General features: G+C 41.4%; 1 protein-coding gene across 13 annotated transcripts in view; it reads left to right on the top strand.

Annotated features, from left to right (window-relative positions):
* The window catches only part of NRXN3 (neurexin 3), a 1,691,100-nt gene that overhangs the window by 470,315 nt on the left and 1,195,323 nt on the right, over positions 1–25,462 (top strand). For all 13 annotated transcript variants that reach the window (XM_067729075.1, XM_067728964.1, XM_067728949.1 and 10 more), the window contains exons 5-6: positions 4,655–4,956; positions 10,656–10,817. In XM_067729075.1, coding sequence (XP_067585176.1) covers positions 4,655–4,956; positions 10,656–10,817 — 464 coding nt within the window. The remainder of the gene's footprint in view (positions 1–4,654; positions 4,957–10,655; positions 10,818–25,462) is intronic.

Raw genomic sequence — 25,462 nt, 5'->3', positions numbered from 1 at the left:
CTTGGTTTTCCTTGGTTGCATTTGGATCTTAAGTATCCTATGGTCTCTGGTTTTCCAGAATGTCTGCCTCTCAGTTCCTTAGGTTGTCTCTTCTAGGAACTTTTGCTTCCATTCTTGCCCAATGAAATGCAAATCTCACTGGGTTATATCAACATTCAGGTTGAGCCAGTTTCAGGCACCCCCTGGAGAAGTGGTTCATATGCGTTCTCTTCTTTTAACTGGGCTCTCTGCCTTCAGCTCTCATTTCTTTCCAGTTCACTCTCAACCCAGCAGAAGTTGGGCTGCATAATCTTGTATTTTAAAAATACAAATCTGACCCTTCATCCTCTCAGTACAATTATGCAGTCATTCCTCAGAACCTTCAGAGTAAGGTCCAAATTCCTTGATCTCACAGCCTAAGGCGCCAAGCTATCAGGAACCACAGACCCAAGTCAACAGTGTTATGCATTTCTTCATACTTCTTAGGTTGTATAGTAATAAAAAAATGACACAGAATATTTTAATCTGTTTTGGAATTTCTCAGAGAAATAGAATTATTACATAAATCAGTAGTTGGGTGTTTTTTGGGAGAGAGTGGAAAATAGGACTGAATAAATGCTTGTTAATGCGACGTACATATCAGTGCTTGGATTAACAAGCCATTTGAAAGATCAGTGCTTTATGTCTTATACACACTGATTCAAAACCTTGAGTTATACTTATCTCGATTGCATCTAGTGTTTAATCAATTGGACACTTACAAATAATGGGTAAACGGTTTGTTGTCATACAGGGTTGAGCTCTGCTTTTCATGCAGTAAGAGTAACATTTTTATTTTAATGCTTATGCAATTGATTGTAAACTTTGGGGTGATATAATCTCAGTGAATCTAAACAGTCCATCAGCCATGTCAGTGCCTCCCCTTTTGCCAGGCTGTAGCTTTGTGCTAAGCTCTTGTGTGTTACTGTGTTACATAATCCCCTGCATGCATTTTCTCTACCTATTTAGCCCGAATACATACAAGGTGACTGAATTGTCTCTTCAACCTCCTTCTCAGTGGAAACACTCAGTATAGAAAACAGATTTGGGGCAGTCTTACATTTTTCTAATGGAGAGTTTGGAGAATTGAGTGGGCTTAGAAATGTGTTTGTCACTATTTGGTTTTGCACCTTTTAGTTATGTTCACTATCAACTTGGTATGGTTTTCAAGGTGATAAGAGAATGCTCAAGCTTTAGCCACTGGAAGGAAATTAAGACAGATTGGGACCTTAGGAGAAAAATGTCAGTTGTGAGAGTATACAAAGGAAGATCTTGCAAGCCCCTTATTTGTTCTTTTAAAGACTGGGTCATGCACTGCCAATGCCTCTCCTTCCTGTAACAATCAGGAGGAAGGTATCCCATGAATTAAAAATGATATGATTTTGCTTATCTAGAATACGATTCAGAGAGTAGCTTTCAGTGGTCTATTGTTTGTTGACATGTGAAGGAGACAGCCAGCATCTGGGGTGATGCTGCTCTGGTGTTTTTCTCCAGCCCAGGGAAGGGGAAAGGGTAAACTGGGAAAATTCATCATTGAATGAAGAGATTGGGAAGGTTGTGAACCTTGCAGCAGTTTTCATTAGATATTTGCAAAGGAATGTACTCTCAAGGCTACATAAAATCTTCATTGATTAATTTGCATGTATATTAGCATAAATATGCATGTGATTTACATAAAAATTTTTCCTACATTGGTTTTATTTGTTATTTATTTACTGTGATAGCCTCTTCTCTTAATGATGTCATTTTTCTTCTGTGGCCTTCCACATGAAACACGTTCTTTTGTTTTAAACACACTGATTCCGGGGGGTGGGGATGCAGGGAAGGGAAACATTTCTTTTGATGAGTAAGTGTGATTTACATGGGGTAGGAGGAATAGGTCTCTGGCTCAGTTTATTAAAGGTTTGTGATGGTTTGTAAGTCAGTACATGGTTCAGTGGAATCATTCATGCCCTTTGAGAAGCAGAGTAGGAGCATGTGCTATATCCAGAATGATGGGCAAAAGAAAAGGTAACTGATATTTAGAGAAAAGTCCAGAGGCAGTAGAAGTCCAGAGTAGAACTAACTGTCTGGTCTTGGGCAACTCACTTATTCCTAGTCATCAGTTTCTTCCTTAATAAAATAAGGGTGTTAAATCAGGCAATCTCTAAAATCCTTTATAGCTCAAAATTTATTATTTTGATAGACTCCTTAGTCTAATTATGTAAAAAATATTAAGCACCACATAGCACATTAAATAATATCCTGGTGCCTTGCTGTTCTGTGTCAGGCCGTTCCCCCTTTGAAGGGTACTCAATGATTAATTGAGGCTTCTCTTAGAGGCATTCCTTTCCTTGCTCATTTATCTCAGTTCACTGGGCACACAAGGTATAGCTTAAATGTTTATAGAAGACTCCCACTAATACACCATGTGGGTTGCCAAGGACAGGCGTAGTAGTTGGCTGTGTGTACATTTGCTTTGTTAGGAAAAGAGCTTAGCGGTGATAACTGAATTTGATTTGCTATCTTCTGCTCTAAATCAGGGTTACGTCCAGTCTACTGAACAAGAGCTTGTCCAGTTGAATTTTAACAAAACCATTTCTTTAGAAATGAGAGATCGTGAAAATAGGGCAGTAGGGGATTGCATGGATGAACCCGTTTCAAACATACAGATAGTGCCAAATTTCTGCTCTGTGATTTTGGGGGAACTAATTTTGGTAAAATGTATCTGGCATGGGTTATGTGCTGAGTAGTACTCGCTACTTATATGTGTAAAACAACACTGGTCCCCTAGAGGTGGACAAGTCCCTTTTGCTTATACCAGTGTGTGTGCAAACAGAAATGTGTAGGTGTACACACATCCTTGAGGCCCTCTGGAAGATATGGGACACACTTAATCTCTTCTAACTCTCTGGAGTGTGATGTTAAGGCTCATGTTTTAATGATGTGATGCTACAATGAATTCAACAGTATATGTTGGGTGGTCACCTCTTCACGTTGTAAGAGTGACTCCTTTACCTCATGATGAGAAAATACTTATTTGATTTTACTTAGGGAACTTACCAAGGACTATGATGGTCGATACGGATATGAATTAATGTGGACAAGCTTTGGTGACTAAGGCGGAAGTGTAGGTCTAGAAGGGAAAATAGAGTCCCCTCAACCTTACTTTGCAGACCCTGCCACCCCTCTTTAAAGGGAAGCTGCATATCTAAACTTGTATTGTCGCCCATTTCTTTTCATTGAGGAGGTGCTTTTGACCAACACTGATATGAAGTAGGCCACTCTCTAAATGAGGCTGCCAGACAAGAGGACAAATGGAGGTGTACATGCTGAGTGTCTACGTTATAAATCAAATCAACAAATAATTAAATAAAATACATTCTTTTCTCTTAACCTTGAAAAGTAGATCTTTGACACTACCTGGTTAAGTCAGGTTCTCACTTAGAGTTTTTGGATTCCTAGGAGTTCTGCATTGGGAAATACCAACACAGGGAGAGCCAGCCCCTCTGGTCCTCAGCCTGTGGCCTTTCCCCTTCCTCTGCCCACATTCAGCTCCATCCTGTATCACAGAGGTCTGGTATAAATGCACGTGGATGCCTTGACCCACATGGCAAAGCTCTGTCCAAACCTGTGCAAACAGTCCCCCAGGGCTAGCCCTCAGACCTTGAGGTATAAACACTGATAGCATGATTTGCCTTCAGAAAATGGTTCCAGGAAGGAGGATTGCACAACCCCTGGAAACAGACTTGGGGCTCTTTGGGTAGGGAATTACAGGACCCCAGGGTCTCAAATATGGTCTTGAAAGAGAGTATGAGTCCCAGTGGAATGCCATGTTGGCTCTGTGGACCCCTGGTCCTATGGAGAGAGATGTTCTGTAGGATGGTCAGACCAGACCATCTCAAACAGGAGACCTCTAGGGCAGAGGTCCCTTTGACTCTAAGGGAAGTATTGTTGTCTTATCAAAACATATTACCAAATTCCATTCTGTTCCCTTTTCCTCATCTGCTCAATCATTTCCTCAGGTCCAACCTCCTATTTAAAAACCCAGTCACGTTCCTCTGGGCACAGGACTCTACCATGGAAACCAAAGTTAGCTGGGTTATTAATGGATGGAAATTAGAGCCAAATCTTTCAGGCTAATTGATTTTTAGTTATTGTTCAATAAAAGGTACCTAGAGCTAAAGAACCCTTTGTCAGAACAGTTAATTATCCATTCTAAACCAGCTCTTCTACAAGCATTTAAAAGCCAATATTGATGCAAAAGCAAGTAAACCTCACTTTACCATTTTGCATGAAATTTCCCTTTAGGCTTTTCTCTGAGAAAATTTGAAGGAAAGTTAGCAAGCTTTCCTGCACCATCGTGTTAGTCTTCTACCCCTGTGTGGACGTATAACTTCTCTGCAGTTACCTTCTCTGCTAGTTTCCCTAGTGCTTAGATACGAGTCTTGTGGAATAGTTGGAGGGGGTGTTGTGCTGGTATCAAGCCTCTGGCAGGGACACTGCCCTGTGTGCGTGTGTGTGCATGTACGTGTGTGCCTGTGTGTGTGTGTGTGTGTGTGCGTGCGTGCGTGTGCGTGTGTTCTGTTTGGTATTTGCATAGACCTGGCTCATGCCAGTCAAGTGTTGACTGCTTTCCCCTTTTATTTCTCTGTAGCTCGAGAGGAGAATGTGGCCACTTTCCGAGGCTCAGAGTACCTGTGCTACGACCTGTCTCAGAACCCAATCCAGAGCAGCAGTGATGAAATCACCCTGTCCTTTAAGACCTGGCAGCGGAACGGGCTCATCCTGCACACGGGCAAGTCGGCTGACTATGTCAACCTGGCTCTGAAGGATGGCGCAGTCTCCTTGGTCATTAACCTGGGGTCTGGGGCCTTTGAGGCCATTGTGGAGCCAGTGAATGGAAAATTCAATGACAACGCCTGGCATGATGTCAAAGTGACACGCAACCTCCGGCAGGTAATGGCTGAGGGGAGAGAGTGCCCAGAGGCTCCTCTTAGGTGGCTGGGGAGGAAGTTTGTGAAGTAGGTGGTGGGTTAGGTTACATGGAGAGGGGTAGAGATACCCTATGGGTTTGGATATGTTGAAGTCAAACTTTCTCCCAGCCTTTACAATTTCACAAGGATTATTATTAAAATATGTTTCTTCTCTTACTTCAATTTTCCATTTGTGCTTGTTATTTAAGAAAAAAATTCAGTTGTATAGATAAAAGTTAGAAATACTTTCCTTTTGTTTTGCTTTTCTTTGTATCATTTTCTTGATTACCTTTGAATATTGTACTATTGCTAAATCAATTAGGGAGAGCGTTTTGTTTCCTCAGCTTGGTAGATTTTTCTCATTCTTTGAATATATGTTTTTCTTTTTAATTAAGTTAGCCATGGCCATGATGCCATAATTTTAATTCCTTCCAGAAGAAGTCTTTCTTTTTCTCTTCCTTTTAATTTACCAACCCCTTGTCCACTTTTATTCTTTCTGTTGGGTCGTTGTGTTAACCTCTAGCCTTGGAGTGAATTAGCTGTGATCTTTCTGAATTCCTTTGTTTCTCTGTTCCTTGGTGTTGTGGTATACTTTATTGCCCCTGTCTCTACCTCTGACACTCTTCAGTTGACTAGGAGGCCTGGAAAGTGGAAGGACCCACATAAAAAAGTCAACTTTGGAGCAGCCTTTCCTGGTTCTGTACGTGCTTGAGAACTCCCATCGCTTGCTGATTCTAAGCAGGCAACTCCGTCAGGTGACAACACTCTCAGAAAGCCTTAGCCCAGTGAAGTTGTTTTCCATTTCATAACTAATAATGGTGATAACAATAACAACAGTAATAATACCTCACCAGCCCACATCAGGAAAAAATTACAAACACTTCCTGTAAAAGTCAAGGTCTGTTCTGAGACTGCCTTTTCCAGGTTCTGTTTTCACTTGGATTTTCTACTTGTGAATTTGTCATTAAACTCAGTGGGACAGCATTCATCCTTTATTAAATCAGAAAGCATTATGTAAATTTCCAGAAGGTGCTTATCAAATTTTCTTCTGCAGTGTGATTGATTTAATGCCTCCTAATGTAAACATGAAAGCATGAGAACTGCCAGGTGTTTGCCTATGTTTTCTGTTTGATAAAAGTGTAACTCCTTAATAATGCTCAGTAAAGGGAGAAGCCTCCTCCACATTGGAGGCACACAATATTCGAAATACCCACTTCCACACTTAAGCATGTCAAGGAAGCCCCGTGGTTGGAGATGCTATTCTATCTGTGATGAAGTTGCCAAATCCTAAGAGTTAGAATCCCCCGTCATCTTCATACACACAGGTCGAACATTTTTGAATCACCGTTCTGTGTTTTTCCTGCAAGGCCGAAGAATCCTGTTGCTTATGTTTCCTTCCATCATTCCCCACCTGTACTTACAGGAGAGTCCCCCTCAGCGGCCAAGAGAGCCCACATCAAATTTTCATTTGCTAACATATAAGGACTTGAAAGGTTTGAGTAGCAGAGACTAGACCAAAAAGGAGAATATGACCTTTTGTCGGTTTTGACTGGCAGTTGCACAGTAATACCCTTCTGCCATTAGTCAGTTAAGGGGGGATTTTCACGTACTGGGGAGCGGAATCGGGTTGTGGTTCTCACCAGCCAGTCTGTTTCTCTCTCGCTCTCTCCCACCCCACATGCTTCTTTGCCGTTCTAGAATGATTCCAATTAGCCGGAAAAGGCTCACTTTCATTTCCACTAAAAACACTTTTCTAAAATAGAGTTGGGCCCTAATTCAGTCCTTTACACTGAAATGGGGATGAACCAAACTGTAATTCAAATATTGGTTGTGCTGAGTTAGTCTGAACAAGCAGAGGAAGGCAACACTATAGGGTTTCTCGTCCAAGTTCTAAGACCCGACTCCTCTCTGTGCCCTTGGACAAAGCATTTAACCTTTCCACACCACAGTTTCCATTTGTGAGATGGTGATTACAGTCCTCCACGTGTGGTGGCTAAATGTGCAAAGCACCTTATGTTCCAGAAGGATTATGAGCTCATCCATGGTCTGGGTGCTAGACTCGCTGGGACGTGCACGTGATTTACATGCTGAGGATTCTTCCAAAGGTGACTGCCTCTGTCTGTCCCCATGGATGCAGCTAAGTAGAGCTCTCAAGACAAGGCTACTGAGGCCCTAGGGTGTTGGGGGCATTTCTCGGCAGAAGGAGTATGAATCTTTTAGAGAAAATGCACCTAAACTTGGACCTCATCGGAATCTGCACTGAATTTTGCATCCAAATGCAATTTATTGAAAGAGGAAAAAAATCTCAGAAAAGCAGAGTTGATTTTGCAAATACAATCCTTTCAACCCTGAGTCAGCTAAGATTATTATTTTTCCCATTAAAAGTACATTTATAACATCTTTTTGAGTTCCCTAGGATACATTTGAAGGGGTGGGAAGCCCCTGTCTATTTCAGTTAAACTGTAAATCATTTCATAAATATTTGACAATAAGCTGGTGGCAGTCTCGCCTACTCTTTTGGTAAGGTTGAATGGCTTCTGTGGTAAAGATTCATCTGAGGAAAGCTTACTTGGGGTTTCCTTACCAAATGGAGCAGAACTTTCCCCCTTTCTTCCTTTTTGGTCATCTGCTATGGTTCTGCTTTTGGGCCAAGTCAGGCCAAGGTCAGGTACTTTATTGGGGGTTCTGATTAATGGAGGGAACGTGGATTATCTGTTCTAAATTATAACCAGGACCTGAGTCCACGGTCATGGCCATCACAGGAAGTGCTTTACTTTTATATGCCACTTTAGTCAAACCGCAAACACAAAACTGGGGTTAACCATCTTCTAGCCTTCCAGCCTCCCAGCTCAGGGTGTGTTGGCAATTTAACATTTGAAAACAGCGAAGAAAAGACTAATTGTAGGGCTTCTCTAATCATGTTTAACCTGCCAGTTCTCTCTGCTATCCAAGCAAGAAATTGCTTAAAAGCTTGAAAAGCATTCTTAAAGAGGAATGAGGGGAGAGTGATTCTAACAGGAGACATTCTGGCAAAGTAAACAAAGTAACATTATTGGCTAGTGAAGGAGACTCCAACTCTTTTGATGCATTCTAACGACACAGTTATTTAAACCTGAGAGAACAGGAAAGAGGAGAAAGTTGCCCTCCTGCTGCACAAATCCACAAAATCAAGGGGGTCCTGGATCTTTAAATTACCCGTGGAAACCCAGAGTAAACTACATATGTAGCCTTCCTGTGCTAGATGTGATCTGTAAATGTTTTAAGATCTTTTTGTCCTAGGAGAAAATCATGATTGTCCATGCATGTAATCAGAGTCAGATGTGAAAAAACAATCCCCAAAGTATTGGTATTTCAGCTCTCTGTATTTATCTACGTGTGGAACGATAAACCTTGGGGGTCTTTTCTTTCAGGACAGATGGATTGTGTTTGTGCTAGAGGGTGGGAAGGGAGCAGGGCGGTGTTCTTTCAGAACAGCTCTTGGAAAGTAAGTATGATGCTAATTCTGACTGGGGTGAGGTCTGGTCTGAGTGTATTTGGGAGAAGAGGGGAGTTACAAAGACAAGGTGGACTGCAGCTCCTTTCCTGGCTGTGCCCCAGGTCCCCAGGTTTTCCATAGAGTCTTGGTCTCATTGTCTTCCCCCACTCTCTTTTTCTGTGTCGGGTGCCTTTTTTTTGAAAAACTAACACAAGATCATTCATGCAATGTGTCATTTTACTAACCGACGAATGTACTAACACCCTAACGACTCATCTTTGTTTTTAGTTTTTTTAATTAACAATCGTTCTGTTCACAATTTTTAATTTCCTTTCTTCCCCCTTTTCCGCAAAGCACTCAGGCATCGGACACGCTATGGTAAACAAACTACATTGTCTGGTAGATATCATTCTTATTGTCTCTTTTTTTGGGTTTGCCGTGTGTTGCCCCCCTTTTCCTCCCCAAACCCCCCTTTTATCCTCTTTAGAGTTGTTTCTTCTTTTAAAATTTTCTGTTGAATTGAATACGAGCCTTTCTTTTTCTTTAAGAAGAAAATGGAAGGGGATGCACCTGTCCTGACAATATTTGGATGAGTTTGGTTGGGACAGTTTTCCTTTTCTCTACTTTGTAATTTTTTTTTCCTAAAAAAAAAGTTTTTTTTAAAGAAATGTTCTTTGTTGAGCTAAATTCGTTTTGTTTTGTTTTCTTATTTTGCGAGTTCCAAGTTATCGACTAGGGACAACAGAGATTTCTATTGAGGACTTTCTTCTCTCCGTGTCTTCCTACCCCTCACTTGTCCTCCTTTCTTTTCCCCCTTCCACACTCCCGAATCCCTTTTTTCTTTCCCTTTTGTGTGGCCACGGCTGCCACAGGTGATCTGGGGAGGAAAGTACTCGACTTCCTGTATTCTTCCTTTCCCTCCTTTCACCGTACTTCCCACCTTGGCCAAAGGGAGCTGTGCCAATTTGTGTTCTCCGTACAAACTCTGCATGGCATGTTCCTGTCTCGTGAATTTCCCCATGGGCATCAGAATCTGTTCCCTTGTTTTCCTCCTCAGTACTAACAACCTACCAGTCATCAACCCCACTCCACGTTCTCCTCTCTCTCTCTTTTGTCTCCATGCTTCTTCATGCTCCTCTCACCCTTCATATATTTTGGGGTTGGGTTTGGACTTTTTCTTTTCTTTTTTGTTAGTAAGGGAGGGTGGCAGGCAGGGGAAAGACTCCCCTTTAGTTTTGAGTGTGTGTTCTTTTCACTCCCATCTTGTTTTTCCGTTGGTTTAGTGCATGTAAGTGTGAAGTGGATTTTGATTCTCTTCTTTAGCGCTCTTCACCCTTGTCCCACTTCCCTCCCTTTATTCTTCCGCCTTCTCTCTTGGCTCCAGATGGTTTTCGCATGGGTGTGTCAGTGTACGGTGTGTGCACGCTTCGAGGCCCCATCTCTTCTCTGTGCCCTCTGCTCCTTTCATGGATGTTGGGTGTACGGGTGCCGTCTATTTCCTGTGGGCATTGTTATTATTTTGGCTATTATGCCTCATCATTCTTTTTGTTAGCGTTGCCTTTTTTGGTTTGGATCATTTCTTCTCTGGCTGGTGGTGATGGCACACAAGGGAGGACAGGGGTTGGTGTCCTGGGTAGTCCGTGGCATGTATCACCCGTGACTCATCAAAATCAAGACCCTTTTCCTTCCCTCCCTGAATGCATGTTTGTCAGCGTGGTGTGAGCCCAAAAAGAAACAAATAAAAAAAGAAAAAGAAAAGAAAAAGAAAAAAACCATCAACAACCAAAGACCAACCCCCTAACAAACCCCATTGTCAAACATCTCCTTTGCTGTTTCTCACGACTATAAATGACAATCTTTCAAAAGTCAATGCTCATTTTACCAATGAACTGAGACGTCTGAGGATAGTTCCATTTTCTAGCCTGACTGAGTGAAGAGGGCAATGGGTAGAGCGAGTTGCTCAGCTTGGCAGTTCCGGAAAAACTCTCCCAGGAGTCTGCAGGGAGACACTGGAGGCTTGGGCCGCAGGGAGGCAGACCAGAAAATGGAACTTGGCTGCACATACCAAAAATCAATCCAAATTAGAGAGAATACCTCACCCAAATCTTAATGAAAGTGATGCCACTGGTAGGGGAAGCCCCTGGATTTTGATAGGACTGTAAGGTCATTGTTGGGATTTTTTTTTTGTCCCTATGTCCCTCCACCAGGTGACAATCTCTGTGGATGGCATCCTTACCACGACTGGCTACACTCAAGAGGACTACACCATGCTGGGCTCAGATGACTTCTTCTATGTGGGAGGAAGCCCAAGCACCGCTGACTTGCCAGGCTCACCCGTCAGCAACAACTTCATGGGCTGCCTTAAAGAGGTAAGGTTCACCCATTCCATTTAATGCACTGACTGTCTAAGAACAAATGAGATTTTCAGGTCAGTGACTGGATCTGTCCTCTGATCTATTCTGTGAGGCCATAGGTTGTAGCAGAAAAGACTCTGGACTTAAAAGTAGAGGCCCTAGGTTTTGATCCCAGTTTAAGCTGGTTGCAGGACCTTGGGTTCGCCACTTAAGTACCCTGTGGTTCTGTTTCCTCATCTAACTAATGAGGAACCTGATCCCACAGGAAGCTGTGCTTTATAAATTACATGAAATAACTCAGACGAAAGGACTTTGAAATCACAAGGAACTAGACCTGTGTGAAGTTTGATTTTGTATTTTTGACTTGGCAAGTAGGGAAGCCTTAGCTAAAAGTGGCTCAATTTGTGGTTGTGTGTCTTGTCTGAAACATAACTTATGTATTATTTTACCTTTGCTAAGCTTGGTGTTCCCAAGAGTCTCATTATTCGAGATGAAGGAAAGTTCTCAGAATATAACATTAAGGCCCAGAAGACTCGTTTTTCCTTTTTTTTTTTCCTCCCTGAGAGCTAGCAGCTGTGAGAAAGCAGTGGAGCTTTACCATTACTCATTTATTACTATTGTAGCTAATGTGTTGAGACCTCTGTCTGAGAGCAAAGGAGCTTCAGTCAAGTGTAAGTTCAATCTCTAAGGTCAATTGTTGAGGCAAAAAAAATCAGACTTGATTTGCTGGAGTTCTTTCAGCACACAGTGTCATCAGAGCAGTGCACTGCACTTTTTTGTTTAATCTAAACTAAGCTTTATTGCCTAAGATAGCTATACCATTTCCCTGTGGAAATTCCTTGAGAAGCTAACAGTGTTCTTTCTTGTAGATAAAGATCCCTTGTGACATGTTATGAGCCTCCTCTCAGGGCACATGTTTTATTCTTATTATGGTTATTTGAAATTTGTTGCACATCAGTTACATATGAGATGGCATCGCACGTGCATTCACTCACGCCACTCGGCTGTGAGCTGTGTCTAGACAGGAGTTGCGTCTGTTATACCTGGCATAGAGCAGGTGCATAATAATTATTTATTGAATGGAGACATTTATCAAATAATCATTGGGTACCTTTTTTGTGCTGTAACTAACCTGAATGGCTCTTTGCAAACCACGGTCTCCGTGTTTGAAGACTTTGTAATCTGGGAAGAGAGATGAGATCTGTAAGGGAACAATTATAGCTCAGGGCACTGTGTGTTCAGTGCCACAGATGAAGTGATCTAATTGAGCAGAGGAAACAGATACATTTTAGGTGGGAGTCAGCATTGGAGAAGAATTGATATTTGAGCTGGGCCTTGCTGCAATAAACCATGTGTGCATTGAGGGAAAGGGGGAGGAAGGAGAGACATGACAAAGGAGGGAAAAATCCAATTACAGCTTTGTATTGTTCTTGTTCTGAAGGAAAAATGACAGGAGAAAAGTCTTAGAGAGTTTTCCTCTCTCTGCTGGACATTACCTAGGCTTCTGCTGGCTACAGGGTCTCCACAGGTCATTCCTGACGGAACTGCAGTAGACATAGCACACTTCTTCCCTGGGATTTACTCCTATTTGAATAGAATAACGGTATAAACTACTCTGTCTAATGAACCCTGAAAGATTCTTAAACACCATTAAATCACACTCCATTGGAATTGCACTCTCATGAGGTATGCGGGCCTCTCACTGTTGTGGCCTCTCCCGTTGCGGAGCACAGGCTCCGGACGCGCAGGCTCAGCGGCCATGGCTCACGGGCCTAGCCGCTCCGCGGCATGTGGGATCCTCCCAGACCGGGGCACGAACCCGTGTCCCCTGCATTGGCAGGCGGACTCTCAACCACTGTGCCACCAGGGAAGCCCAGATAGGAGCATTCTTGTTCCACGTTTGTAGCTCAGGAATGAATTAGGCATTGACTGCTGTGGAGAGCTCGTCCATTTTTGTCGTGAAGCAGCCCTGAGCCTGGAGTTTCTCCTGGACTGGGTCTAGGGGTGGCCTCTAGGACTAATTTTCCCCTGCACACAATTATGTTGAACTATCTCTCCATTATGTATTTTGAGACAAAGGAGCAATTTCCCAACCGCAGATCTATCAATCAGGAAGGATGCCCGTGAATATTTTGAAACAAGTCTCATAAAAACATGAAGATATCTCTGATGATTTTATCCATGCAGAACCTAAAGTAAATAAAATCTGCACACACACGCACACCCATGCACACGTACTCACATACTACACTGTCCAGATGGAGAGCAGACAGCTTCAGAAGTCTGTGAAAAGTGGCACTTAATAGCTTAAAAATTAAAGGCAGTTCTGAAAACCAGTGTCAGTGACAGAAATAACAGTAATAGTAATAAAAATATGCACATATCTTAGCTAGCAGCTAAGCAGAATTTAAATCCAGATCAAGTTAGAAGAAAGAAAGTCCAAAACAGTGAAGGAGGTGGTAGGCGAAACAAGAACTTAATATAAACTTTTGCACCATCTCTCCTTTACGTATATAGTATGGTCTTTCTAAGGGAGTTGGGAGGCCTTCTCGTTTGTCTGAGTGCTTTAAACAGATAGCTTTGAGTTTAATGAAATCCTGGCATAGTCTTTCTTTCCATTTAATCATAATTCACTTTTCTGTGGGAAAGTCTAGGAAATTCTTCTCTTGTTCCTGGCATTTCTCTTTGACAATTTCGTAAACAGTAAAAGCTTCCAGCTATGTTGGGACTTCCCTCCTTGATAAATCCCACTTACACACTTTAACTATTTCCCCTTAGAACAGTCAGCCGTTATTTTACAACTCTTCTTCCCTTCCCTATCTCTTTCTTTCTCTTTCTTTCTTTGTCTGTCACCTCTGGCCATTTGTGGCTCAAAGCGGCCTTAAGCTGAGCTGGGTGCTTTTATGTTTCATTTTTTTCAAAATGGGGACATGGTGAAGACCTTATGGGATTTCTCTTCCAGATCGTTGATACTTTGTGTGTGGCACAAAATAGTTTTTATCTTTGGAACTACAGTTACTTCACACCTGAAAGTTAAGTTCTGGCTCCACTCTTTTATCTATCTGTCTATCTATCATATCCTTATTGGAGTATAAATGCTTTACAATGTTGTGTTAGTTTCTGCTGTACAACAAAGTGTGAATCAGCGATATGTATACATATATCCCCATATCCCCTCCCTCTTGTGTCTCCCTCTCACCCTCCCTATCCCACCCTCTAGGTGGTCACAAAGCACCGAGCTGATCTCCCTGTGCTATGTGGCTGCTTCCCACTAGCTATCTATTTTACATTTGGTGGTGTATATATGTCCATGCCACTCTCTCACTTCATCCCAGCTTCCCCTTCCCCCTCCTCATGTCCTCAAGTCCATTCTCTACGCCTGCGTCTTTATTCCTGTCCTGCCTCTAGGTTCTTCAGAACCATTTTTTTTTTTTTTTAGATTCCATGTATATGTGTTAGTCTACGGTATTTGTTTTTCTCTTTCTGACTTACTTCACTCTGTATGACATTCTAGGTCCATCCACCTCACTACAAGTAACTCAATTTCATTCCTTTTTATGGCTGAGTAATATTCCATTGTACATATGTGCCACATCTTCTTTATCCAGTCATCTGTCGATGGACACTTAGGTTGCTTCCATGTCCTGGCTATTGTAAATGGAGCTGCAGTGAACATTGTGGTACGTGACTCTTTTTGAATTATAAGGTTTTCTCAGGGTATATGCCCAGTAGTGGGATTGCTGGGTCATATGGTAGTTCTATTTTTAGGTTTTTAAGGAACCTCCATGCTGTTCTCCATAGTGGCTGTATCAATTTACATTCCCACCAACAGTGTAGGAGGGTTCCCTTTTCTCCATACCCTCTGCAGCATTTATTGCTTATAGATTTTTTGATGATGGCCGTTCTGACTGGTGTGAGGTGATACCTCATTGTGGTTTTGATTTTCATTTCTCTAATGATTAGTGATGTTGAGCATCTTTTCATGTAGTTTTCGGCCATCTGTACGTCTTCTTTGGAGAAATGTCTATTTACGTCTTCTGCTCATTTTTGGATTGGGTTGTTTGTTTTTGTGATATTGCTGGCTCCACTCGAGTCAAAGTGATTGTGGATTTCACCTGTGCACACAGCTTCTAACTTGATTCCAGAGTAAAAGTGTGACAGAGAGGGTCCATGTTATCATCCAATTATTGAAGTACTCTGCATGCCCTAGTTATCAATTCAATATTTTTGTCCACTCAAGCATCACAAAAATCCCCACCTTGTACCTCTTCGTGCTTTTGTGTTTTAACATGTCTGTCATATTTTTGTTCTTGTTGTGTCCCCAGCTCTTAGAATTGTTCTTAGCACCTAGTGGGCGCTCAATAAATATTTGCCAAATGAAATCACATGTTTGTAAGTTTAAAAAAAAGCTTTTAGATAAATGCTCTTAGGCACTATTGACAATGTGACTTTCTTGGGATCATTAAAGAACATCCTGACATGGCAATAGTTGAATCTTTTAGGAACCTCCCAGCTATCTGAAATGAGTGAAGTATTACATAAAAAGGCCCAGCAAGACTAAAAGAAATGGGTTGGAACCCACTCTGAGAAGAACGGGATTGAAAAGGCTTTGAGGAGGCATCATAGTATAAATGAAAAGAATACTGGGTTTAAAATCAGAAAACCTGATTGGGAATACCAGCTTTATTACTTTACTGGCTATATGGCCTGGAATAAGCCACTGACCTTATTTGAGCCTCAGTTTCCTAACCTATAACATGGAGATGATAAGACCTCTGTTGTGTTCTTAAGAACAAATAAAATAATACACGTAAAAGTGAAACCATACATAAATATACAATGATGTTTTGCTACAATAATTATGATTAAGGATTATGTAATCATTCTTATAAAACAGTTTATGAAATAAATTTAAGAGTAAGTGAATATACATTAGCACGTGCGTATGTTTGTATTTCCCATGTTACCAAATCACTATCTGGGGGAAAAACACAACTTTATTCTGAGGTTTGCCTTACTAAAATTCTCTCATCTTCACTGAAGTTGGAATAACCCATCCTACCCACCCTCAGTCATTACCTAGTCTGTTTCCTTTGGACACTGGTTTATTTGACAACTGTCAATCTCCCTTCTACGAAAATGTAAGCTCCCTGAGGACAAAGGCCTCATCTGTTCACAGGTGTTTCCCCAGCACCTAGAAGAGTTCCTGGCATAAAATAAAACACTCAATAAGCATGTCTGGAACAAATAAATAAATTAATTCATTACTGAGCTAACCTCATGGAGCTCTAAAATGTGGCAGAGTTTAGATCCACAGGTATATGCTGAAAAGATACAGTATGCCAAGGACTGTGCTAAGACACAGAGATGAATCAGACACAGTTCTTGCCTCAGAGGACCTCACAGTTAGTGGGAGACACACAAATATAATTTCAAGGAAAAGCAGTTAATGCACAAAAAAAGAGGCATTCACAGGCGCGGTGGGGCTGCTGAGGAGAAGGACTTAGTATATCATGGGGTTCAGGAAAACACTGTGGAGGAGTTGATGCCCAAGGCTTGAAGGCAGGTAGAAATGAACAGGGAAGAAGTGATGCTTCGGGGTGATGGGGCAGCATGAGCAAGGGCCCAGAGACAGGGCACGTCGTGGTGTCTGGGTGAGGAACTTACAAACAGTTTGCCAATGTCAGGGCACAAAATATAAGATCAGGAGTTCTGAAAATGTATCTGAAAAGTTAGGTAGGGGCCAGGTCATAGAGAGCTTTATATCACCCTCTACCCTTGGACTTTGGGTAATGGAGAGCCATTGAAGGATCTGAAGTAGTAGAATGACATAGATTGACAGCTTGTCCGTCAGGCTTTAAATTCCTTGAGAACTGAAGTTAGTCCATCTACTACTTCTACTTGATTCATCTTTTTGTCCTAGGGAGATGAGGAAGAGTTGGGAAGGCTGGTCCATTGGCTTTAGCACTGGGCCAGGAGAGTGCCTCTCTCAATCTTCAGGTTTCTGCAGAAAAGTGCCTCCTTCTAACTCCCATTTCAGTTTCCAATGACCCTCCTTGTCAGGACATTTATTTCTCCTTTCCTCTGTCCTTGACATTACTGAGCTACTATTGTTGGATGAAGCACAGTGCAGTAGAGGAAAGCCAAATCAAGGCTGAGTTGCATGAATAGTGTCTCTATTATGAGGACCAGGGAGCTGACTAAAGCCCATCACAATATCCTATGTGTTGGCGTCTTCTGTGTTGTTTGACTTGGTTCTTTCTACACCATCTTCCTTTCCCCTCAAACTGTTACTTCTCCGCTGGCATGTTGGTTCTCCATTTGGCTCTCCATTGCCCATGGAGAAGCTCACCTGCTGCTGAGAACTCTGAGACCGACTGGTCTATCCCACCTTTCTTTTCTCATGGCATCTCTAGTGGGGAGGAAGGAAAGCAGGAGAACGGGGTGAGTGGAACACATATTTAAAGGAAAAAGGATTGGGTAGAACATCATTGTGCACATTACAATCCACATCCCTTTGTGATTATTAGCCATTTAAAACTGAATGGGATTTTGCAGCCAGAGATAGTCTCTGGACAGATGATTAATGGTTTAATCTGTAATAACTTTACATTTTATAGAACCCTGATAGGAGTCCACATCTGGTGAGCCAGGCTATTTAAGGCTGTGTTAATTCTGTTAGTTGCTATATGTTTATTTGAATTGCTGGCACCTGTGGGCTTTAGGATACTGTGTTTGTTGTTGCTTTTCTTTTAAAAAAACATATGCCTATTTTGTCCTGTCTCGCTGTCTTTTCTGCTGTCTGTTATGCGATCACAATTTCTCTTCTGGTTATTCTTTTGTATTGTCCTCTTTTTCACTCGCTATACTTTTTTTTAGCCCTGTTCTCATTTTTCCTGCCTCTGTGCTTCTCAGGCTCTTGTTTTGGTGTCCTTCCTGATTTCTCAGGTGGGGATAAATCACTCTGTCCATTACTAGGCAAATTTAGGTCATGGCATTGGGCCTAAAAATTTCCTTTTTCCTATAGCTTTGAGAATACTGTGTGGTCCCATGATGAGCAAGATCCAGTGAGGGTTTTAGGGTCAACATGGAAGATGAGAGGAGGGTTGACTTTGGAAGCACAAGTCCAGGGTTTGAGTCTTGTGTAGACTCATTCATTACCAGCTGCAAGACTCTTAGCAAGCCACTTGAATGCTCTTAGCCTCAGTTTTTTCATCAGATAATAATACTTACTTCAGGCACTTTCATGTTGGGAACAAATGGGGTAAAAAAGATGGAGGTGCTTTATAAACTGTAAAGCACTGTGCAAATGCTAATGCTACTATTTATGTTAATAAATGAAACCAAATTGATCAGGTATGTTTAAGGAAGCACTTACTGCTATTTGCTGTTTCTGCAATTAAAAAACTGCAGAAGTTAGGAGAATCCAATGTATCTTAAAAAAGAGCAACTGAATTAGAACCTGGCTACCAGATGCATTTCTGGTACTAATTAGAAAACCATACAACCTCTTTGAACACCCATGTCTTGATCTGTAAAATGCAGATCGTTATCATTGTCAAACCAAACACACACTACTGTGGAATACTTCTAACGTAGAAAGACAAGTTGGATAGCAAAGCAGAATTTATTTCCCCATCCTTAGGAAGATACGCACAGTGTGAGCTTGGAGGGAAGAATGCCATGGCAGAATGGAAGGGCCAATGCAAAAAGGAGACCAAGAAGGACAAGATTCCAACAAGGCAGAAAAAAAAAGTAGAAACATGAATCAGAATCTGGGAAATTGGAAGAATGTAGCAGAAGAAGACAAGAAAGAGGAGAAACTGTGTCTCAGGAGAGGCCTATTGGGTTGACCATAGAAATTGCCATTTTTCTGGGTAAAAAAAAAAAGTCAAATATTGGCAATGTCATGTGAGTCAGTTTAAGAATGAAAATTTTTGAAGAGGATAAACTGGATCTTCTTGAAAAGAGATTACCTTCTGGATTACCAGGAGCTGAAATGGGCAGGGGAGAGAATGGCATTTGATGCCACAGAGGAAGAGGAGACAAAGCCCTGAGCTACTGGGGATGTATGATGAATATGAGGTTTATTTCACAGAGGAGGCAAGGTGTGAGCACTTAGCCCAGGGTGGCTGTAAGAAAGTGGTGTGTACCTGAGGAAGAGTGTCAGCGGGGCTGAAGCCGCAGGATATTTAGTGTTGCAGGGCTGTGGCAAACAGAAAGACGTTCTTCAGTTAATGCCTGAAGAAGATATTAAAGAATGGTTTGCTACTTATAATTGATGGGCTATTGATGGAGAAGTGAGATACAGTAAACATTTTTTTAAGAGATCTGGTATTCATTTTCCCTTATTTCAATAAATGTTTCTTGATTTTTATTTTCCTTCATGCTCAGTCCAGTGATGTAGTGGCATTGACTCCATTCCTGGCTCACCTGATGAGCATGTGAGCTCTAAGTCCATCAGGAACTTCCATTACTCTGGCTGTGGTTATTTTGTTCATAGCTGGGCACCTAACCCACACCTAATGTCACAGTTTGGATCAGTGACATTCAGTCTCAGGACTCTGTTTATATCTTGTAGGGGGGTACTTCTCCTTCCTTTGAGCTACAACTTGGGATGGTATAAAACTGACCTTCTGGCCGCCATCTTGCTGCCACAATGGGACTAAAAATGAAGCTAGAATGGAGAAAAGCAGAGCTAAAATATGGGGAGAAACTAGGTTCTGGTGACATTTTAAGGCCCTGGATCAAACATTCTTCTACCTAGACTACCTCTGCCTTTCCAGCCATGATTGATTACATTCCTTCTTCTCTCTAAGCCAGCATGAGCTAGATTTTCTGTCATTGGCAACAGAGCCCTAAATGATGTGAAAGAATTCCTCACTCCTATTTTACCCCTGTCTTCTCTGACAAGAAAACAGGTCTTTGGCCGGGAAAAGATAGACAAAGTTAGGAAATTTAATATCAGAGCCTGTTAGAAAGCACCTGATTGGTCTGCATTAATTCAAATTTATTGACTTAGATGAATGATACAGAGAGAATTTGAAAATAAGATTTTTGAAATCCAGTTGGTTTTTGAGAAACTGTAGAGAATGGGGGAGGTTTGTAATGACTAAAGATGGAAAAAGTGTAGATAGTGCAAGTTATGGGCTTACGAACTTCATTGGCATCTGGGAAAGATTTTGGATTGCATGATTAACAGAAGATATGAGCCCACCGAAGAAAAAAGAGAACCATAGTCATTCACTAAAAACACTAAAAACAAGCCATATAAGCAAACTAAACTCACATATTATTCAATATTGTTACTATACTTAAAGCTCAGAAAAGTACCGTGGGTCTAGCATAGCGAAGTATCAGCAAGGTATTTGGCAATACCCTTTGTGATATCCTCATCCACGAGATGGGGAAAAAGGGATTGGATGTAAGAGCTATTCAGTAAAGCAGTGTCTATTTAAATATACCACTGGGTCCTGGTAAATGGGTCCATTTTGACTTACATGGAAGTTTCTGGTGAATGTCCAATGCTTTGTCTTACTCGCCATTTATTAGGGGCTTGAGGGAAGGTAAGAGAGCATGCTCGTCAACTTTGTGAATGGCAGGGAGCTGAGAACGATAGAAATTACGTGCCTTAATGTTCTGAGACTGAATTAATAAAGGGATGAAAACAAAGGAGGTGACAGTTCTATAGTATAATTTATTGGCGAAAATAGTACGCTCTGGAGCGAGAGTTCTTGGCTGCAAAACCCGTTTCTATTCCCACAATCTGTGGAATGCTGGGCAAGTTACTTAACCCTCTCTGTACCTCACTTTGCTTATTTATTAAATGGGTGGAATAATTATACCTACTTGATAGGGTTGTTGTATTAACTGAGATAATAATTTTAAACCCCTTAGAACAATGCCTGGCATATAGAAAATGCTCGGTAAATTGTGTTTATCAACACCATCATCATCACCACTGTGTGATAATCTGGTTACTGGGAATATTTCTCTTCAGTTCTGAATGATAAGCACTTAAAAGGTTAGCTGACTAGTTGACAGAACATGTTTAGAGCCGAGCTACGAAACAGATAGCAGTGTGCTCAAGAGTCTGACATAAAAAGAGTTGACTGATGGATCCAGGAACATTTAACCTGAGGGAAAGATGCCTGAGCTCATGGGTTGAGAGTTGTCTTCGTATGTGAAGGACTGTCTTATGAAGTGTATTTGGACATGGTTCATATATCTTCAGGAAGAAGAACTGGGGCAGTTGAGTGGAAGCTGGGTATTAAATACAAGGAAAACATTTCAATGAGAGCTGTCCAAAGTTGCCTTTAAAATAATGTATTTTCTGTCACTCAAGGCATCCAAGCAAAGTCTGGGCAACCGTCTTGCTGAGGTTGTAGAAGAGATTATAGCGCAAATGACTAGACAGTCTTGATTTTCTAGCTTCCTTCTAAACATAAGATCCTATACATATACATACTCCATTCTTTTTTTTCAGATTCTATTCCCATATAGGTCATTACGGAGTATTGAGTAGAGTTCCCTGTGCTATACAGTAGGTTCTTGTTAGTTATCTATTTTATATATAGTAGTGTGTATATGTCAAACCCAGTCTCCCAATTTATCCCTCCCCCCTTTCCCCTTTGGTAACCATAAGTTTATTTTCTACATCTGTGACTCTATTTCTGTTTTGTAAATAGGTTCATTTGTACCATTTTTTTAGATTCCACATATAAGCAATATTATCATTTGTCTTTCTCTGCCTGACTTACTTCACTCAATATGACAATATATGTATCAAATTATCACATTATATATCTTAAACTTACAATGTTATATGCCAATCATATCTCAATAAAGCTGGGGAGAAAAAAAACCCACGTAAGATCCTATAGTGAATGAGCCTTCTGAAAAGAAAGAATGAGACTTATTAATTAGACCAGGTTCATTGTGTTGAAGACTTTCCTGATTAATCTCCAAATCAGTTGACTACACATGTCCCACCGAGACTCACAGAGTTGCCCTTGCAGTAGGATTTGAGGTTCCCAGCCACTCTCATCACTTATTAGTCACTTATAATTATTTCTCTTTCCTCAGACCTTCACTGGCATCATCTCCAAAACCATGATAACCACAGCAATTATAATCATAATAACAGCAATAAAGACTACCAGTTATTGAGCACTTAACAGTGTGGATGCACGCGAAGTATGTCTCTGTGGCTAAGTGTTTCGTATGTATTCCCTAATTTAATTCTCAAAACAAACTTATGAGGTGGATTCTGTTACCATTACTAATTTGAATGTAAAGATAGTGGGCGTCGTGCCCAGGGCCACTCAGTTAGCAAGGATTGGAGCTGAGCTCTAAATACTGTTGCCGTCGTGACTCCTGCTGCCATCTCTATCAACTCAATCGAAAGACTTGGTGAAGAAGAAAAGGAAGAAGCTTTTCAGGAAAAGGTTGGTAATTCTGTGGTTAAAGCCACTCTAGGGAGTGGTCTCTCACTACTATTTAGAGGCTTCACTTCAGAGGAGAGGTCATTTAATCAGGCAAAAAATGTCCTGCTGGGAGACTGGATACAGTTACGTATTTCTTTCACCTTGCCGTTGGTTGTTCTGAGAGGAAGGCAGTTTTTGCTTGATTTCCGACTCTGGGCAAACTGATATTGCTCAACCTGTTAATGGAGGAATGATTTTTATTATGGGACCTGAGTGGGCAGTAGCTCCTCTTGGTATAAACGCCAAGCAGTGGAACACCTTTTTCTTGAGATGGGCAGCACATCTGTACTTTTGTTCCTGCCCAATATTTTCTGTGAAGTTGGAGCTATTTGCCTCCAATACCCTCAGAAAGCCAGAATGAGGAGATTTCTGGGCTTATGGTGAATTTTCAGTCTGATTCTGGGAGTCTCTCATTTAGCTTTGCCATTTGTTTTTTCTTCAGGATAAATTCAGTGGAACTCATTGCTTTCTAAAAACGTTACTTATTTACAGCAAATGTAATCTACCACAGCATTCCCACTGAGACAAAGTCTCTTGTGTCTTCAAATGCCTCAAAGGAGACAGAAAAAGTAGTCCTTGTACACATATATACCTACAGGATTAAAGTCATCATTGAGCTAATTAATTAGCTAATGTTTTTTAAAATTGCTTTGCAAATGCCAGAACGACTCTGACATTAGCATTATGTGCTTTTGTAACCTTGTGTTCCATCCCCCCATGTGGACAGTATGCCACAACTAGTTGCTGCATAAATTTCAAGAGAGATAGAAGGACACATTTTTCACTTTGAAAATCAGTGAAGATGTAGCGTAGGGCAGCAACATTGCACACCAATTATCAACCAGTAAAATTCTCCTCCTTCCCTTTCCCCCAGCTTCTCCCTCAGCAGCCAGTATTGGCAGATGGTCGATCTCATACTTCATGGAGAACATAGAAAATCTTTAGCTTATGCTTGCTAAAACTCTTCTCCCTCCACTTTTAGATTTACCTTCAAAGATAGTTATTGCTACCTTCTCTTCTTCTGTCTTATAGGATGAGCTGTCCTCCTCTTCTCTGAGTGTAACTGCTATTCTCTTTTGCCTCTTCTGAGATTTAGCCCCTTTAAGGAATCCCTCCCTTTTCGGTTACCTTAGATTTTCTCTTCACCTCTTTTCTATTCCCTCAAACTAGAGACATGCTCAAAATAATTTTCTTGATTCTGTTTCCTGATGAATTTGCATCTTAGTTCATTCCTTATTTCAGTGGAAAACTTCTTGGGAGAGTTGTATGTGTGTCCCACCTTCTCTACCTCATGGTTACTCCATACCCTCTGCGATTGCAGCCACCCACCAAAGCGCCACACCTGTCCTCAGCACTTTAGTAGAATTGTGTCTTCTGGCTTTGCCTTGCTTAAGTTAGGAGCACTTTATTGTATGCTCTCACAGCTCTCAGTTCTTAACTGCCTTGCATTATAAGCGCTGTTATAGTTTATAGTACATTGTATTTTAATGATCTGTGCTCATATGTTTCCCTAATAGTATGGGCTTTTGTAAGCAGGGACTAGGATTTTTACAGATTGAGTATTCCCTTTAGAGTTGCATAAGTCCTGGCACATGAGTAGATGGAAAATGTTCTTCAAAAAACTAATAAATACTTGTGAATATCAGTAATAAAACGATTGCTTTAAATTTCCATTTCTGCCTGTATCCATTTTCTCAACAGCATATCATTCATTGACTTATTCATGAGTGCAGTGTATATTCGTGGAGCGACTACTCTGTTATCAGATCTGCTCTAAGTGTTGGAGTATGTGGTGAATGAGACCATATATAGGGTCCCTGAGCTTATGGAATTAATGTTATGGTTGAAGGAGACTAATAGCAAATGTGTAAAGACCTAATTAAGATACTTTGCAATAATGATATGTGGTATGAAGGAAGTAAAAGAGAATAACGGGGTAGTGAGTGGCAAGGAGGTTGGGTCTCCATTATTAGACTGAGTGGTCAGGGAATTATCACCTCTGAGGAGGTGATAATTAAGCTGGGACCTAAGATGCAAGAAAGAGTCAACTGCACAAAGATCAGGGAGAGGCTCTTCCAATCAAAGGAAGCTGCGAGGATGAAAAGGACCCCAGGCAAGGGAAAGCTTGACATGTTCAAGACATGGCAAGGAGACTGATGTAGAAAACAAGCTAGTGGTTACCAGAGGGGAGTGGGGCGGGGGGAGGGGCAAGTTAGGGGTATGGGCTTAAAAGATACAAACTACTCAGTATAAAATAGATATGCAACAAGGATATATTGTATAGCACAGGGAGAATTACAGCCATTCTCTTATAATGACTTTCAGTGGAGTATAATCTGTAAAAATGTTGAAACATTACGCTGTACACCCGAAACTAAAATAGTATTGTAAATCAACTATACTTCAATTTAAAAAAAAGAAATGGTAAGGAGACCATTGTGGCTGTGGCTCAGGGAGAGAGGGGGTGAGAGGAAAAATGTTTATGCTTAGACATCCGGCTTGTCTTAAAAGGTCCAAGTTAGGCAGTATCAACATGTCAAGCTTACCTCCACCTTGGAGTCTTCATTTGCTGTTTGTCTCCTATCTAGGTTGACTTTCTCTCTCCCTTTATTCCAGAGGACAAGGTGTCCCTCCAGGTTTCTAAGCTCACCTGCTCAACTCTGCTGAGCATCTCCTTCTCTCCCGTCACCTCCTGGCATCTACTCTTCAATTATCCCCACGCTCTCTTTCACCTTTGATCCTTGCCTCTGTATTTGTTTTTCCTTTGCAGGCTACAAACATGTGCTAGTCTAGCCTGTCCTTACATGAAATCCTTCCCTTGACCAGTACTTTCTTAAACTCAGGGAGAGGAAGAATTGCTTCTTTCCCAGAGATGGTAGGAAAGGAGACAAAACACAGAATGGTTTTGAGGTTTGAGAAAGGAACGATGAGAAAACTCACATGGGATGATCCATATCTGTCTAGAACAGAGGAGGGGCAGTGTGTTAAGTGTGAGAAGAATGCATGGTTATATATAATCCGGTAGGTTTAGAACAGCTGACACTACTGTCATCACACATTCACTCAAGTTGGAAACCTCAGGGTGAGCTCTGATCTTTCCTTCTCATTCCCCTTCTTCCCCTCTGCCCTCATCGCATCAGCCCCAAATCCCATTGACAATCCCCTTGTTGTATT

The sequence above is a fragment of the Pseudorca crassidens genome, chromosome 1 (assembly GCF_039906515.1).
Source record: "Pseudorca crassidens isolate mPseCra1 chromosome 1, mPseCra1.hap1, whole genome shotgun sequence".
Classification (NCBI taxonomy): Eukaryota; Metazoa; Chordata; class Mammalia; order Artiodactyla; family Delphinidae; genus Pseudorca; species Pseudorca crassidens.
The sequence above is the reverse complement of the archived record's forward strand: the minus strand, read 5'-3'. Positions and strand labels throughout refer to the sequence as shown.